At 42.8% G+C, this 14,381-nt stretch overlaps 1 protein-coding gene across 2 annotated transcripts in view; it reads right to left on the reverse strand.

Annotated features, from left to right (window-relative positions):
* Positions 1-1,650: 1,650 nt before the first annotated feature.
* The window catches only part of NEDD9 (neural precursor cell expressed, developmentally down-regulated 9), a 199,198-nt gene continuing 186,467 nt past the window's right edge, over positions 1,651-14,381 (reverse strand). For both annotated transcript variants that reach the window (XM_054490961.2, XM_054490959.2), the window contains 5 exons: positions 11,951-12,052; positions 10,709-10,810; positions 8,320-9,561; positions 6,558-6,647; positions 1,651-4,049 (listed from right to left, as the gene is read on the reverse strand). In XM_054490961.2, the coding sequence (XP_054346936.1) occupies positions 3,540-4,049; positions 6,558-6,647; positions 8,320-9,561; positions 10,709-10,810; positions 11,951-12,052 (2,046 nt within the window). In that variant the 3' untranslated portion in view covers positions 1,651-3,539. The remainder of the gene's footprint in view (positions 4,050-6,557; positions 6,648-8,319; positions 9,562-10,708; positions 10,811-11,950; positions 12,053-14,381) is intronic.

Genomic DNA, 14,381 nt, shown 5'->3' on the forward strand with positions numbered 1-14,381 from the left:
CATCACCACAATCAAGACAATGGACATTGCTTTCATTCCCAAGTTTCCATGGACTTCTTCGGAATCCATTCCTTCCACCATTTCTCTCTAGGCAACCATTTATGTGCTTTCTCTCCCTATAGGTTAGTTTGAATTTTCTAAAATTTTGTATAAATGGAAACAAAGCATATGTATTCTTTTTGTCTTGCTTCTTTTTTGTGTCATAATGATTTTGAAGTTCATTCATGTCGGCTATTTGTTGCAATATTTTTCCTTTTGATTTCTGTGTAGTATTCCATTGTGTGGCTATACCACAGTGATTTTATTCATTTATATAAATGAACAAACATTTGGGTTCTTTCTAGCTTTTGCTATTACAAATAGAGCTGCTATAAATATTTTTATGTAAGTCTTTGTATGGACATATGCTTTTATTTCTTTTGGGTAAATACCTAGAAGAGAAATTGCTAGGTCATAGGGTAGACATAGGTTTAACTTTTTAGGAAATCGCCAATCTGTTTTCCATAGTGTTTGTACTGTTTAACGTTCTTACCAGTGATATACAAGAGCTATGTTTGCTCCCCTTTCTTGCACCAACACGGGGTATCATTTGTCTTTTTAATTTAGTGATTCTATTTGGTGTGGTGTTTATTTACTTTTTCCATTTACCTACATAAGTCTTCTTTTATGAAGTTTCTTCTCCAAATTTTTGCCGAGTTAAAAAAATTTAGTTTTTTGGTCTCCTAATTCTGATGTAAGTCCTTGGCTGATAGATGTGATGTATTTTCTCCCATTTTCTGGCTTGGCTTTTGGATTTTTAATGGTATCCTCAGAAGAATAAAAGTTTTTAATTTTGACAAAATCCAATATATCATTTTTTTTCTGAGTTGTTTTTAAAGTGTTTAAAATATGGAAATTTTATCTACCTAAGATAACAAAGATTTTCTTCTATGTTTTTTTCTAGGAGTTATAAGTTTTACATTTAGGTCTATGATCCATTTGGGTTAATCTTTGGGTAGAATGTAAGGTACGCATTCATTTTATTTCGTAGATCTAGTTGTTCCAGCACCACTTTTTTTTTCAGAAGAGTTTTCATTCCCTCATTGAAGTGCCTTGACATTTTGTCAAAAATAAATTAATGCTTATATGTGTGGGCAAAATGGTACATGATACATTTAAATAATTTTTCTGTAAATCTCAGTGGGATACCTGAATGAAAGAGTGGGCCAACCATTAAAAATGATAATTACATGATTATGAATCTCTTATTTTCATTAAATATAGTTTGCTTTAAATTATTTCTTTATGACTATTCCAAAACAAATAGAAAAATTTTCTTTGATTCTAAAAACCACATGACTGGTAACATCCATATTATGAAAACAAATCATCCTATACGTTACTGAATGTATGGGTTTTTTGGTGAACACAAGCCTAGTTTCAGATATTTGAATTTGATAATGTTCACAGATTCTAGAATTTTCTTTGAATGCAAATACACTTGGAAGTGACACATATACAAAAAAAAACCAAACCCTCAATTTTCCTAAAAAAATCCAGACCTATAGCATTGCTAAAATAGTAATAATTTAACTTTTTATATTAGGAGTACCAAAGTAAGCCAATATTTAATTCTGTGACAGAGGAGTATGAAAAAGAAGACCCAGTGGCTATGAAAACAGAGATCTAAAAATTTAATGATTTAAAAATAGCCTCTACATACAAGATGGCAAAGAGTAATACAGATTGAACATTTGGTTTTAAAAATGTGAAATGTCTCCACTTAGCATAAATCAATCAAGTCAGTCATCTCCTAAGAAATACACATTATACAATGAAATCTATAAAGACATACTTTTTAACTTCAAGTGTTGTTGATTTTCAGCAACCCTCTTCCCACATAAACATTTCCTTGTCATGTAATGTATGACTTTTAATCTTCTTTTGGCAGAGTAGGACTTTGAGAATTATAATAGCAGTTGTTTTGAAAAGCACCTTCTATGATCATTTATTTCCACTGATTTTTTTTTAACCACGCTGAGATCGTGCATTCTTGTTTTTTAAATCCTTTTCTGTTCCAATGATTTGGTTGTTTAAAACAAGCAAGCTTAATTCAGTCAGGCATATATTGCAAATAAAAACATGTTTCCAAGTAGACTGGAATAAAAATGCTAAATAAGAACTGCGCCAAAAGATCATAGATAATGTGCTTCTTCTCTTGGTAATATGTGAATACATTTACCCGTGGGGTAGAAGTATTTCACTTGCCCCATGAAGAACCTGATGGCTTGTGGTGTCTGTGCTGTGTCAGTACTAACAGATGTGAGGAGACAGACTGTGGAATGGATGCTGTGACTACCTGTGAGATAGTGGTAGGGGTTATATACATTGGCCACAGAAGTTGTAAAAATTAGATGGACTCTGTGTAGCTAGCCACTCTTGAATGTCAGGTCTGCATATATGAGTTATAAGAAGGTGCAAGACAGCAATAAATTCCCTTAGAGAGCAGGATATGTCCTCGTAGCTCTATAGTTCCATGATCAAGGACCTGGCCAGCTTCCCTCAGGTAATGGGGGTAGTAGCACCAAAGTGAATATTAAGAGTCAGAAAGGCCTCTACTTGCAACTGGCGGATCAAATCATTCCCCTATTTTGGTGAACAATCATAGTCTGATACGCCTTTGTAAATCCTTGCTGCAAATATGGTTTTTACAACTCTAAAAACATCTTTTGGAAAACCTCATGACTGAATCACTCACAAATGCAGAAGATCGAACAGCCCCAGGGAGGCAATTGCTCTCCTTTTATTGTAGCTGTCTCTCAGTATGGAGAGCTCCTTTTATTGTAGCTGTCTCTCAGTATGGAAACAACCCAATCCTAACTGTGGTCCTGGCCTCTAAACACACAGGTCTCTCTTCCCTCCAGCACCTGAACTATCAGAGCTTGGATTCACATATATATTCTGAAATTTGCTTTTGGGCTTTTGGGCACTTGGCCATCATGTGTTTAAGATGGTCAATTTTGAAAAGAGTTTTCAAAACAAGAATAAGTCATGCTATGCCTCATGATTTGGAAGGTGAACACTTGCAAATATACTATGCTTCCCAAATTTGGGAGTGCCAGGCTCAGAATCATCACAAGGACATGGAGAACAATATTATAACGGGCTGGTATGTTTTTAACAACAACAAAAAAATGCAGCATTAGAAGGTGCTTACTAAGGTGCTTCTTAATTCATTTTTTCTTTTTAATGAAATGCATCAGACAAACATCTACAAACAAACATGAATACATAGGCATACAAAAGCACGTGGACAAGTTTCTGTACAGTTTATGTCTCAGATACTTCTATGTATACATAAGAACCACTCAGGGGGAAAAAAAAAGATTTCCCTCTCCAGCTCCCTGAATTTCTGAAAGTTGTCTAACCCATAAAATGTTAAAATATTTCATTTTCATATAGAATATCTACAAAAATAGATAACATTTACAAAAACCAGATAGTATTTCCAGTTTTCCTTAGTAACCATTAACGCAGTCCCCTTCCTCTTTTTTTTCTTCTCAGAACGTTGCCATCTCCAGCAAAGAGCGCTTGAACAGCTGGGCATTTCTAGAAAGGTCTGTCACTTGGTGCACCATTTCCTGCAGGGCCGTGGTGCTGGGGTAATGGAGGGCGGCCATCTTGGTCGCCGTGACTATAGTCTTGAGCTGCTCGCAGAGCTGGTTGCTGGAGTTCATCACTTTGTTACGAATGTCCTGGGCAGTCACCTGCCGTGTCAGCGTGTCTCCAATGAACACCAGTTTGTGTGCACTGAGGATGACAAACTTGCTGTGTGCCACGAAGATTCGCGGGGGCTGGGCTGAGCTGACACAACTGAAGAGTGCGTCAATGGCGTTGAGAAGGGAAATGAAATGGGTCTCACATTGGTCATAGTAGAAGCAAAGCAACTGCCGATCCTGCGCACTCACGCCGCTGTTTGTGGTGGGTAGGCTCTGAGAGGGCTTCCACTTCGAGATGTCATTCTCCACTGGCTTTGTAATCTCTTGTTCCAACAGCTGGAACTGGCTCAGCTGCAAGGAAGACGAAAGTAGATCTCATTAGAGCAAGGGAGTGTGTTGCAATGGAAATTAACCAGGGCTTGGAGTTAAAAGACAGGGATTTTTGTCCCTAGTAACTGTCAGATGCATGTGAGCTGTGCAGCCTGGGTCAAGCTGCCTTGCTTTCCTGAATTGTAAAATGTAGACGATGATCCTCAAGCTCAGACCTTCTATGATTGGACCACTGGTCTCTTGTACCCTCTGGCTAGAAGGCAGCGTAGTGTTTAAACCTCAGCCCTGTTACCTACACCTTTATGGAGGTTAAATGAGTTAACGTTTACAAAGTGCTTAGAATGGTTTGGTATGCAGTAGGCTCTATGTAAATGTTTATTAGTGTTGAGTGGTGTCAAGGGAAAACCAAAGGTAGTGACCTCCTTGTCAAGTAAGTCACTGACAGTTTGCTCCTTCTCAGAGAAAGCCTCGACTATCTCGGGATGCTCAGATGAAATGACCATTCATGACCCGTTTCTGTTTATCCTGCTCTTTCTCTCAAGATTGATAGACATGTTATGATCCAGCACTACAGGAAGGTTCATGCATGTAAATATATGAGCACTTAAGGAAAAAAAATTTCTAAGGCAGTCTGAATGGGAATTGTGCATCATAATATTTAGTCCCCCAGAGCTGTTAAAAGAAGGGGGTTTCACCCAGAGTCAGATGCATCAGGTGCTGGCTTTCTTCCTTCTTTCCTCATTGCTCCCAAATGGTGTATTATTTAAATTGCAATTATAATAATTTCTAGGGATTCCACTAAGACTCAAGAGAGACCTCTCTTCTGCAGATAAGGACTATCTGTGACCTGAGCTTAGGACTCAGTTAATCTCCCACCTGGAGGTAGGGATGAGCTGGAGCAGTGATCACCTCACCCAGCTTCTCCAGCTTCTCTGAGAGATGCACAGCCAGCTTTACTTTACTTTTCTTTTTTTTTGAGACAGAGTCTTGCTCTGTCGCCCAGGCTGGAGTGCAGTGGCACAATCTCGGCTCACTGCAAGCTCCGCCTCCCAGGTTCACGCCATTCTCCTGCCTCAGCCTCCCGAGTAGCTGGGACTACAGGTGCCCGCCACCATGCCCGGCTAATTCTTTGTATTTTTAGTGAGACGGGGTTTCACTGTGTTAGCCAGGATGGTCTCGATTTCCTGACCTCGTGATCCACCCGCCTCGGCCTCCCAAAGTGCTGGGATTACAGGCGTGAGCCACCGTGCCCAGCCTTCAACAGCTTTACTTTTCTAAAATCTGTTTTCTTCTTAGGGATTGCTATGGTTTCAACAAGTTCCCCAAAGCCCTGCAGTCTCACCTTGCCAGATGCCAGGGCAAACATAAACAGGTAGAAGGTGATATTCCAAGATATTTAATCATAATGGATTATATTTTATATATCTTAGGCTTTATGCAAATATGTTCATCCATGTATCATGTCATTAGATGGGGCGGTACTTTCCCATTTTAGAGGGAAGTAACTGAAGCTCGGGGAGGTTACCTGACTTGACATAGTTGGTTGGCCAGAAAGGATTAGAACTCAGATTTCCTAAATACAGCATGCCATTTCACTTCATTTCATCTTAAAAGGCTTGTAAATAAATCCTCAATCAATCTCTGTTTATTTTTATGCCCTTGTTCTAGCAATACTCATCATTGTCTGCCCTACTCATACCCAGCTTTTGAATGAACATGCCCTGCCCAAAGTCCTCAGTAGATGGGCCTGGATATACGTTGAAAACATTGAATTCTGCTCTCCTACCCTTAGATTGGACCAAGGCCAGGCAAACCATAGGTTTGTGTTGCTGGCGAAAGAGAGACAAATAGAGAGGTAGAGACAGAGACAGAGAGAGAGAGAGAGAGAGTGAAAGAGAAATGGCCCAATCAGACTCTTTCTTGGGAATCTGATGAACAAGAGAAGGGAGCTAACCATTGGAAGAGGAAGCCGAGATGAGAAGCCATCTATAGAAGTTCTGAGTGGCCATTTATGGATTCTGCAAAGTTACAGGGGAGCCAAATGAGTAGATAATTAGAGAAAACCAGAAAATAGGGGAGAGTGAAGTAGATTGATAGAAAGAAGCAAAGGAAGTACAAGAAGGAGAGATAATTTACAGTTCTAGTTCTCACCAGATATGGCTATATCTTCATTTTCTGTTACTGAATTCCCCTACTATGGCTTTACTATAAACCTGCTTGCTTAGGCTAGCTTGAATGGGTCTTGTTTCTTGAGACCAAATGCCTTAACCCAAATAGTCCTCATATGTTAGATATGCAGGTTTAGCCTATAAAAAAATTGCCGTTTAGATGGAACCCAGGTACACCCAGATGAATTAACAAGGTCATAAACCTTCTCTTTGCTTTTAAACCCCATTCAGTGCTTTGGAGCTGATTCCTGCCAGTGAGCTGGAAGAATCAAAATCATAATCTCTTGAAGTGATACCTTTCCTTAGTACTAGGTGGGAAATCTTTCCAATGCCAAGCAGTTTTTGCTCTGATTGAACTTACCTGATGATGTTCCAGCTGCATCTTGTTCTGTTTCATGATATTCTCTTTTTCCAATAGCTCTTTCTGTTGCCTCTCAAACTCCTCCTTACCCTGTTAATTTTCAACATAAAGAACATGTTACATCATCACTGTGATTCACTTATGCTAACAATTTCATTGACAGATAAGTAAATACTCTTTATTTTCCACTGCCTTGGCAACATCTCAAATGCCCAGTGAGGCACTGTGAACCCTAGACGACAGGGGTGGCAGAAAAATAAAGCCCATTGCCATATAGGGTGCCAGCTTTCTGGGGCACCTTAAAATTTTTGGAGAGCTACTCATGATTCCCTTCAAATCTCCTATATAAATATTCTTTATATAGTCTCTGGGTTCTTTTCTCATAGATTATATGTGAACCTGTAAACCCCCAAATGCAGGTCTAAATGTGATCCACCTCTCACTTCCAGTTCCCTCAAATCATCTATAGATTTCTGCTCCAAGGCAGTATTTCCCACTGTGCAGAGTCAGACAACCAGTAAGGTGAATGTTCAGTGCCTCCATCCTCTCTCTCTCCACTCCCTTCCTCAGCACCAGGTGAGGCTCAGTTCTCCTTGCCACAGTTTCTTGCGCTTGAGGGAATTTGGCATAATAGTTACGTAGTTCTCAGTATAATCTGTGACTCTCAGTCAAATTAAAAGAATGGCAGAACAAGATAGTAAGCCTAGTCCTAAACAATGGATCTTGGTAGATTTTTTTTTTTTTTCTGAGACAGAGTCTCGCTCTGTCACCCAGGCTGGAGTCCAGTGGCACGATCTTAGCTCACTGCAACCTCCACCTCCCATGTTCAAGCGATTCTTCTGCCTCAGCCTCCCAAGTAGCTGGGACTACAGGCGTGCACCACCATGCCTGGCTAATTTTTGTATTTTTAGTAGAGATGGGGTTTCACCATATTGGCCAAGCTGGTCTTGAACTCCTGACCTTGTGATCCACCTGCCTCAGCCTCCCAAAGTGCTGGGATTACAGGCGTGAGCCACTGCGCCCGGCCAGTAGAATGTTTTAATCCCTCAAAGTGGAAGGGAAAGCTGTCGGAATCCCAGGTCAACTTGGAGCTTGGTAGAATTCCCAATTGTAGGAGGCCAACTGTGACTGTCCAATGTCCCATACACAGATTAAGCTCCTAGGACAACTAGCTAATGCCCAGTGGTCCTCTAGGTAAGTCTGAGATGGGACTAAGTTTTAAAGCAATTATACACACACACACACTCACACGCACACACATACAGAGTAGGGCTAGCAGGGGCCTTAGAAATTCTCTGGTGCAAAGGTCTTCTATTCTTTTTCTTAATGATGAAAACTTTTTTCAAATAAAATATTATATGGAACTATACCTAAAACACAAATAGAAGTGGAGCTGGTATTATTATTAGAGGGCCTATTATCCTGCTTGGTGAGTCTCCTCTTACCTGAGGTATATCAATGGGATCTAATCCAATCCTTTACCCCATTCACTTTGCAAATGAGGAAATTAAGGCCCAAGGAGGTTGAATAAGTTGGTCACACAGTAAATGTCAGAGAAAGGGCTATAGCTGAGTGAGTACTCAGGACTCTCAGCCCAGCATTCTTACTACTCTACAGCACTCCCTCCACTTTGTGAACCATGTAGATTAACATTAATTATGTTCTCTCCTTTGGCAGTCCAACCCGACATCCTTATAGGCATCTGTCTCAGGCTCCCTGCATGTGAGTGAGAGTAGGTGCTTTATGAGTTCAGCTGTTTTACCTGTAGATGGACATAATCGTAGTCATCCATCCAGCTCCTCTCAGAACCATCACTGCTGCTACAGTCAGGGGCCTGCTCCTTGCTCAGGCCTGGGGGCAGTGTCTTGTTGTGGGCCTGGGCCTTGTGGTCACCAGGATGTAGCAGCTGCCCCTGGGAGCCACCGTGTGGGTACTCTGTTGAGTTCATGATGCTCTCCGGCCCGTTCTTCAGATGCAAGCTGCCAGGGCCGGGTCTGAAGAGGGCCTCTGCGTTGGTGTTGATGGTTGTGGTGAGCTGCTTGGCGTCATCGGGCACAGTCTTTGCTACCATCACAAACCGGTCCAGATCGTCACACTTGTTCTGGGGCTTGTTGATGGCCAAGATATTCAGGGACCAGCTGCACTCATTTAAGTCGTGGCTGGTTTGACTCAGGATCTGGTGGGAGTCTTCGACTCGTTGCAGCTCCCGCTTCATCTTGTTGTGGAGGACGAGTTCCGGGAGGCAGGCAGCATTTGCAACAGCTCCCTTGACAAAGTGGAGGTACTCCTTCAGGAACAGCTCCACCTTGTCCACCGCCGTGCGTATCTCATTGATGTGTCTTTCCATATATCCATAACACCGCCAGTCTGTGGTGACCAGTGCCATTAGGCTGGAGACACCCATCTCAAGGGCCTGCTGGAGCCGCTGAAGTCTCTCAATAGCTGTGTCTGGATCCAGTAAGAGCCTTTTGTCCTGAGCTGGGGAGGCTGACAGTGAGGACTCCTTGGAGGAGGTGGAAGACGTAGACATGTTACTCCGGGTGCTGCCTGTACTAGAGAAAGACAATCGGTTGATCCCATCCACCAAGTCCCGAGAGCCTTTAGCATCCGGTGGGTTATGCAGAGGGACATCATAAACACCGTCCCTTTCTTGGGGGTTTGCTTTCTCACTGGTTTCTGCTGGTGGCTCAAGAAACTGAACGCCTCGGGGGACATCATATGCGTCATTCTGAGAGCCCACTGACTGTCCGAGTTGCGGGGGTGGGTGATTTGGGGACAGGCTCTGGTGCCTTCGAGCCACCGGTTCTGCAGCTCCTGGAATGTCACAGTTGTATTTTACATGAAGGTCCTTCCCTGCTGGCTTGGTGCTGGTTGGGGGAATGTCATAAACCCCCTCCGGTCTGAGGTCCAGCCTTCCAGCTTGTCTCATGGGAGGGGGGAAGTCATAGTCTTTTTCCCTAAGCCCTGCTTCATCCCGGCAAGCAGAGGGTGGAATGGCATATACCTGAAAAGCAAGTAGAAAGCGAAACGCTATTTATTGAGTTGGCTCATGGGAACGTGTGGTCCTATGTACTCAGTCTTATTTGCTGGCACTTTTTCGGTCGCCCTCCCCCGCCGCCAATGTTAGGCACTTCCAAGGTTCCTTGCTATTCTGCTGTCACTTCCCTTGTCCTTTGACAAGTGTGTCCAACCCCACGTTCTTGGTGCAGACTCGTATATGCAACCCTCCTGGCTAAATTGCTCACCCCTGTGTTCCAGTCCTGTGTTTCTGACCACCTCCTGGGTATCCTTTCTCTGCTGATCTGTGTTGAGAGGCAGAGTAAGACCAGAGGTCTCCCCCGGTCTTTTCGGTTATCACACCAGCTGTGTGATGCTGAATGAGCTGCATAGGCGTCTGAAACACAGTCCCCTTGTCTGTAAAGTAGGGATTACCATGCTTCCTGTGCAGGCATACCCCAGAGGGTAACAGAGTGAGTCAAACGAGTTCACTCAAACATACACACTGAGAAAACTGTCAAACCCTCTACAGGCCAGGCGCGGCTCATGCCTGTAATCCCAGCACTTTGGGATGCCGAGGTAGTAGGATCATTTAAGCCCATGTGTTCAAAACAAGCCTGGGCAACATAGGGAGACGCCGTCTCTACAAAAAATAAAATTTATCCAGTCATGGTGGCGTGCACCTGTGGTCCCAGCTACTTGGGAGCCTGAGGTGGGAGGATTGCTTGAGCCTGGGAAGTCAAGGCTGCAATGAGCTGTGATTGCGCCACTGCACTCCAGCCTGAGTGACAGAGCGAGACCCTGTCTCAAACAAAACGTAACAAAACAAAACAAACCCTCTACAAATATATATTAGTACTTGCCAAACTGAACTAATTATCTTCCCTGGCAAACGGTTATCCTTATTGGCCACCTAGTGTTTTTTAGTTGGGGCTCCTCAATATGAAATCCCTAGAACAACCTTTAATTAGTGCCTTTCCTTTTTTGCTTCCTTCCTTTACTCTCACGAAGACTACATTTTCCCCTTTTGGGTTTGCCTTTCTTGTTTTATTCCAGTAAACTACTTACCCACCCTCCCAACCCTGCACCCCCCGACACACAGACACACACACACACTCATACTCCTTTTTGCTGCTTTGTAGTCACTCACTTACCCCTTTTGTAGGTGGGATGTCATACACCCCTTGAGGTTTTATCTCTCCCACTGGAACTGAAAACACAGGGCCTTTTGCTGATGAGGGAGGGATGTCGTATACCTGAAGAGAAACCCGTGAGTTACCCAGAATGGAAATGGCTTATACTTATCATTTTTTATGCTCCTAAGCACTTAATTATGGATTTATTTACCAGGTTATGTACAAGCTTGATCTTTGGCAGTGCTCCATATTATAACAGATTTATTGCCTTTTTTTCTTTATACGTTTTATGGTTTTTAACTTACACTTAATATAAAAATGATTTTGGCCAGGCACGGTGGCTTGCTCCTGTAATCTCAGCACTTTGGGAGGCTGAGGTGGGCAGATCACGAGGTCAAGAAATCGAGACCATCCTGGCCAACATGGTAAAACCCCATCTCTACTAAAAATACAAAAATTAGCTGGGTGTGGTGGTGCACACCTGTAGTCCCAGCTACTTGGGAGGCTGAGACAGAAGAATCGCCTGAACTCGGGAGGCAGAGGTTGCAGTGAGCTGAGATCGTGCCACTGCACTCCCAGCCTGGTGACAGAACAAGACTCTGTCTCAAAAAAAAAAAAAAAAAAAAAGATGATCTTATGTAAAATATCTACGCTGTCTGTACTTTAAAGTGTACTTTAAATTTTCTACTTTCCGGCTAGGTGCGGTGGCTCACACCTGTAATCCCAGCACTTTGGAAGGCCGAGGTGGGCAGACCACTTGCAGTCAGGAGTTCAAAACCAGCCTGGCCACCATGGCAAATTCTGTCTCTACAAAAATACAAAAATTAGTCAGGTATGGTGGTGTGTGTGCCTGTAGTCCCAGCTACTTGGGAAGCTGAGGCAGGGGCAGGAGAGTTGCTTGAGCCTGGGAGGTGGAGGTTGCAGTGAGCTGAGATAGAGCCACTGCACTCCAGCCTGGGCAACAAAGTGAGATTCTGCCTTAAAAAAAAAAAAAAGAAAAAAGAAAAATCTACTTTCTGAAGCAAAATTGTAGAAGAACATAAGCTCTCTTGGGTGAAATACTAGGATTTCCTGATAAAGCAAATCCAGAAAACATAATTTAAATAGCATTGGCTAAAGTGGCTACTGGGTAGACAACCTAAATAAAGCTTCATATGACATATATTAATACATAATTTGTGAACTCCCTTTTTCTACAGCCCTGAAGGAACGCTACCCTTAGAAGCACTTCTCCTCTTGTGACCATGTTCTGGTACGCACCCCTTGAGTGGTATGAGAAGGAGGGATATCGTAGACGTCCTTTTGGTATCTGGATGGGTACTCGTATACGTAGCCATGGCCTGTCCTCACGGGGGTTATCACCTGTGGGAGAGAAGGCACAGAGGTGTAAATTTCCAAGCCTGAGTCCTTGAATCTCCTTGCCTCCTAACTAAGCACTCATCCCTCAACTCTCCCTCATAAAAAGATAGAAAGAAACCGAAGAAAGAAGACACAACAGGAAGGAGACAAGTAGACACCAGGTTAGTAAACTTTTTTTTTTTTTTTTTTGTGATGGAGTTTTGCTCTTGCTCCCCAGGCTGGAGTGCAGTGGCACAATCTCAGCTCACAGCAACCTCCACCTCCTGGGTTCAAGTGATTTTCCTGCCTCAGCCTCCTGAGTAGTTGAGATTACAGATGCACGCCACCACGCCCAGCTAATTTTTTGTATTTTTAGTAGAGACAGGGTTTCATCATGTTGGCTGGTCTCGAACTCCTGACCTCAGGTGATCCATGAACCTCAGCCTCCCAAAGTGCAAGGATTACAGGTGTGAGCCACTGCATCCAGCCCAGGTTAGTAAACTTTTAAATCCCTCTTGAATCCCAATGAGAAAAAAACCCCTAAAATATCTCTATCACCCTTACTTGTGATCATCTCAAAGTTCATCAGATAGAGTTGATGCACTGTAAGCATATTTCTAAAATATACTTTAAGGGATACTTGTGTGTAACTTATGAAAGTCCTAGAGGAGCATTTTGCATCTAAAGTACCGCATACTGAAATTTGCTTTAAGGCTCTGAAACAATTTGTAAAATGAATAATGCCAATAGAGTTTAGCCACTTAAAATTCCTCTCATGCCTTCCTCAGTATGCCTCTTCATTGGGCATTATTATGATGATTATAACTGTAATTCCACGGGTCACCAGAGTACTTTTACAAAGCCAATGCTCAAACTGTGCTATCGTTAGAAACCTCTGGGAGCTTTCATTCTAACTTATCAAACAAACAAAATACTGAGTCAGGGAGGCACCAGGAACAGAGTTCAGGTCTCCTGACCTCTGGTCTCTAATCATTTTCCCATTTCCACCAGGAAAGAAAACATCCCCAACAGTACCTACGTCAAGGGATATCAGAAGTCAAATAGCGTTCATCACGATGCTGGCATCTGGAACCTGTGCCAATAAAATGAATCTTTCCTAACAGCCTCCTGTTTTCATATCTACATACTTCATTGGTATGCTAAGCACCAGCAAAAAATTATTTGAACTTAACTCATTTTGAAATATATGTAATCCTCCAAGGGCTTCTAAATGCCCAGGGTCTTGTTTCTGCCTAACCCCCAACCTTTGAGTCATTGAGTGCCCATCTCAAGCATTGCCCATGACATCTTTAAGGAGAATAGACATTGCAAATTAGGAAGAGTTGGTTGTTCCCTAAGAAACCGTCAACTTTTATCTTTTCTCTGAAGTGAAAACTCTGGCGTCAGGCTGCCTACAAAACTATGTGAAAAATGCTCCACGTCCGTCTTATGCTGAAGTGGGTGGAACTCAGCCAAATGCACCAATGCCCTTCTCCCCAGGGGCTCTCAAAATGCCTGAGTTCAATTTGGCTTTAAATCCCTAGTGCTTACAACTGATTATTTCTTGCAATGAAGTAAAAGAGATTAGTATGCACTCAAAATTTCCATCAAGTCTCTCCACTGTCTTGGGTTTAAAAAAGGAACCTATTGCTTTGAGGTCTGTTGGCATGGAGCATACGGAAACACTTTATAGAGTGGCCACTGTATTGTGCATAGCAAACCTTCCTTTTTAAAGCAGGATGCCCTTTGCTAAAGAAAAACAATGTTCCTAATGCCCTTATATGATTTGTTTTTTTTTTAACTCACTATTGTCCAGGAGAGAAATGAAGATCTCCCCTTAGTCTATTTCATCAGCCCCTCTACTTAGAGAGCTGTCTTGGCTTTATCATAGCACCTGCTCATAGTGCAGCTTTTGTTCAGCTTTAAAGTTTCCAAGAGTGGATTTTATCCAAGGTTGCCAACTTAGCAATAATGCTAATGGAAAACCAAGGCTAAGTCCAGCTTAACTGTTCATCTTTCGTTTAAAAAACAGAAGGGGGCATGTCGGGCGCAGTGGCTCATGCCTGTAATCCCAGCACTTTGGGAGGCAGAGGCGGGAGAATCACCTAGGGTCAGGAGTTCGAGACCAGCCTGGCCAAATGGTGAAACTCCGTCTTTACTAAAAATATAAAATTAGCCGGGCGTGGTGGCATGTGCCTGTAATCCCAGCTACTCGGGAGGCTGAGGCAGGAGAATCACTTGAATCCGAGAGGCGGAGGTTGCAGTGAGCTGAGATCTCGCCACTGCACTCCAGCCTGGGCAAAAAGAGTGAAACTCCGTCTCAAAAAACAAACAAACAGTCAAACGAACAGGC

This window comes from Pongo pygmaeus, chromosome 5 (assembly GCF_028885625.2).
Source record: "Pongo pygmaeus isolate AG05252 chromosome 5, NHGRI_mPonPyg2-v2.0_pri, whole genome shotgun sequence".
Classification (NCBI taxonomy): domain Eukaryota; kingdom Metazoa; phylum Chordata; class Mammalia; order Primates; family Hominidae; genus Pongo; species Pongo pygmaeus.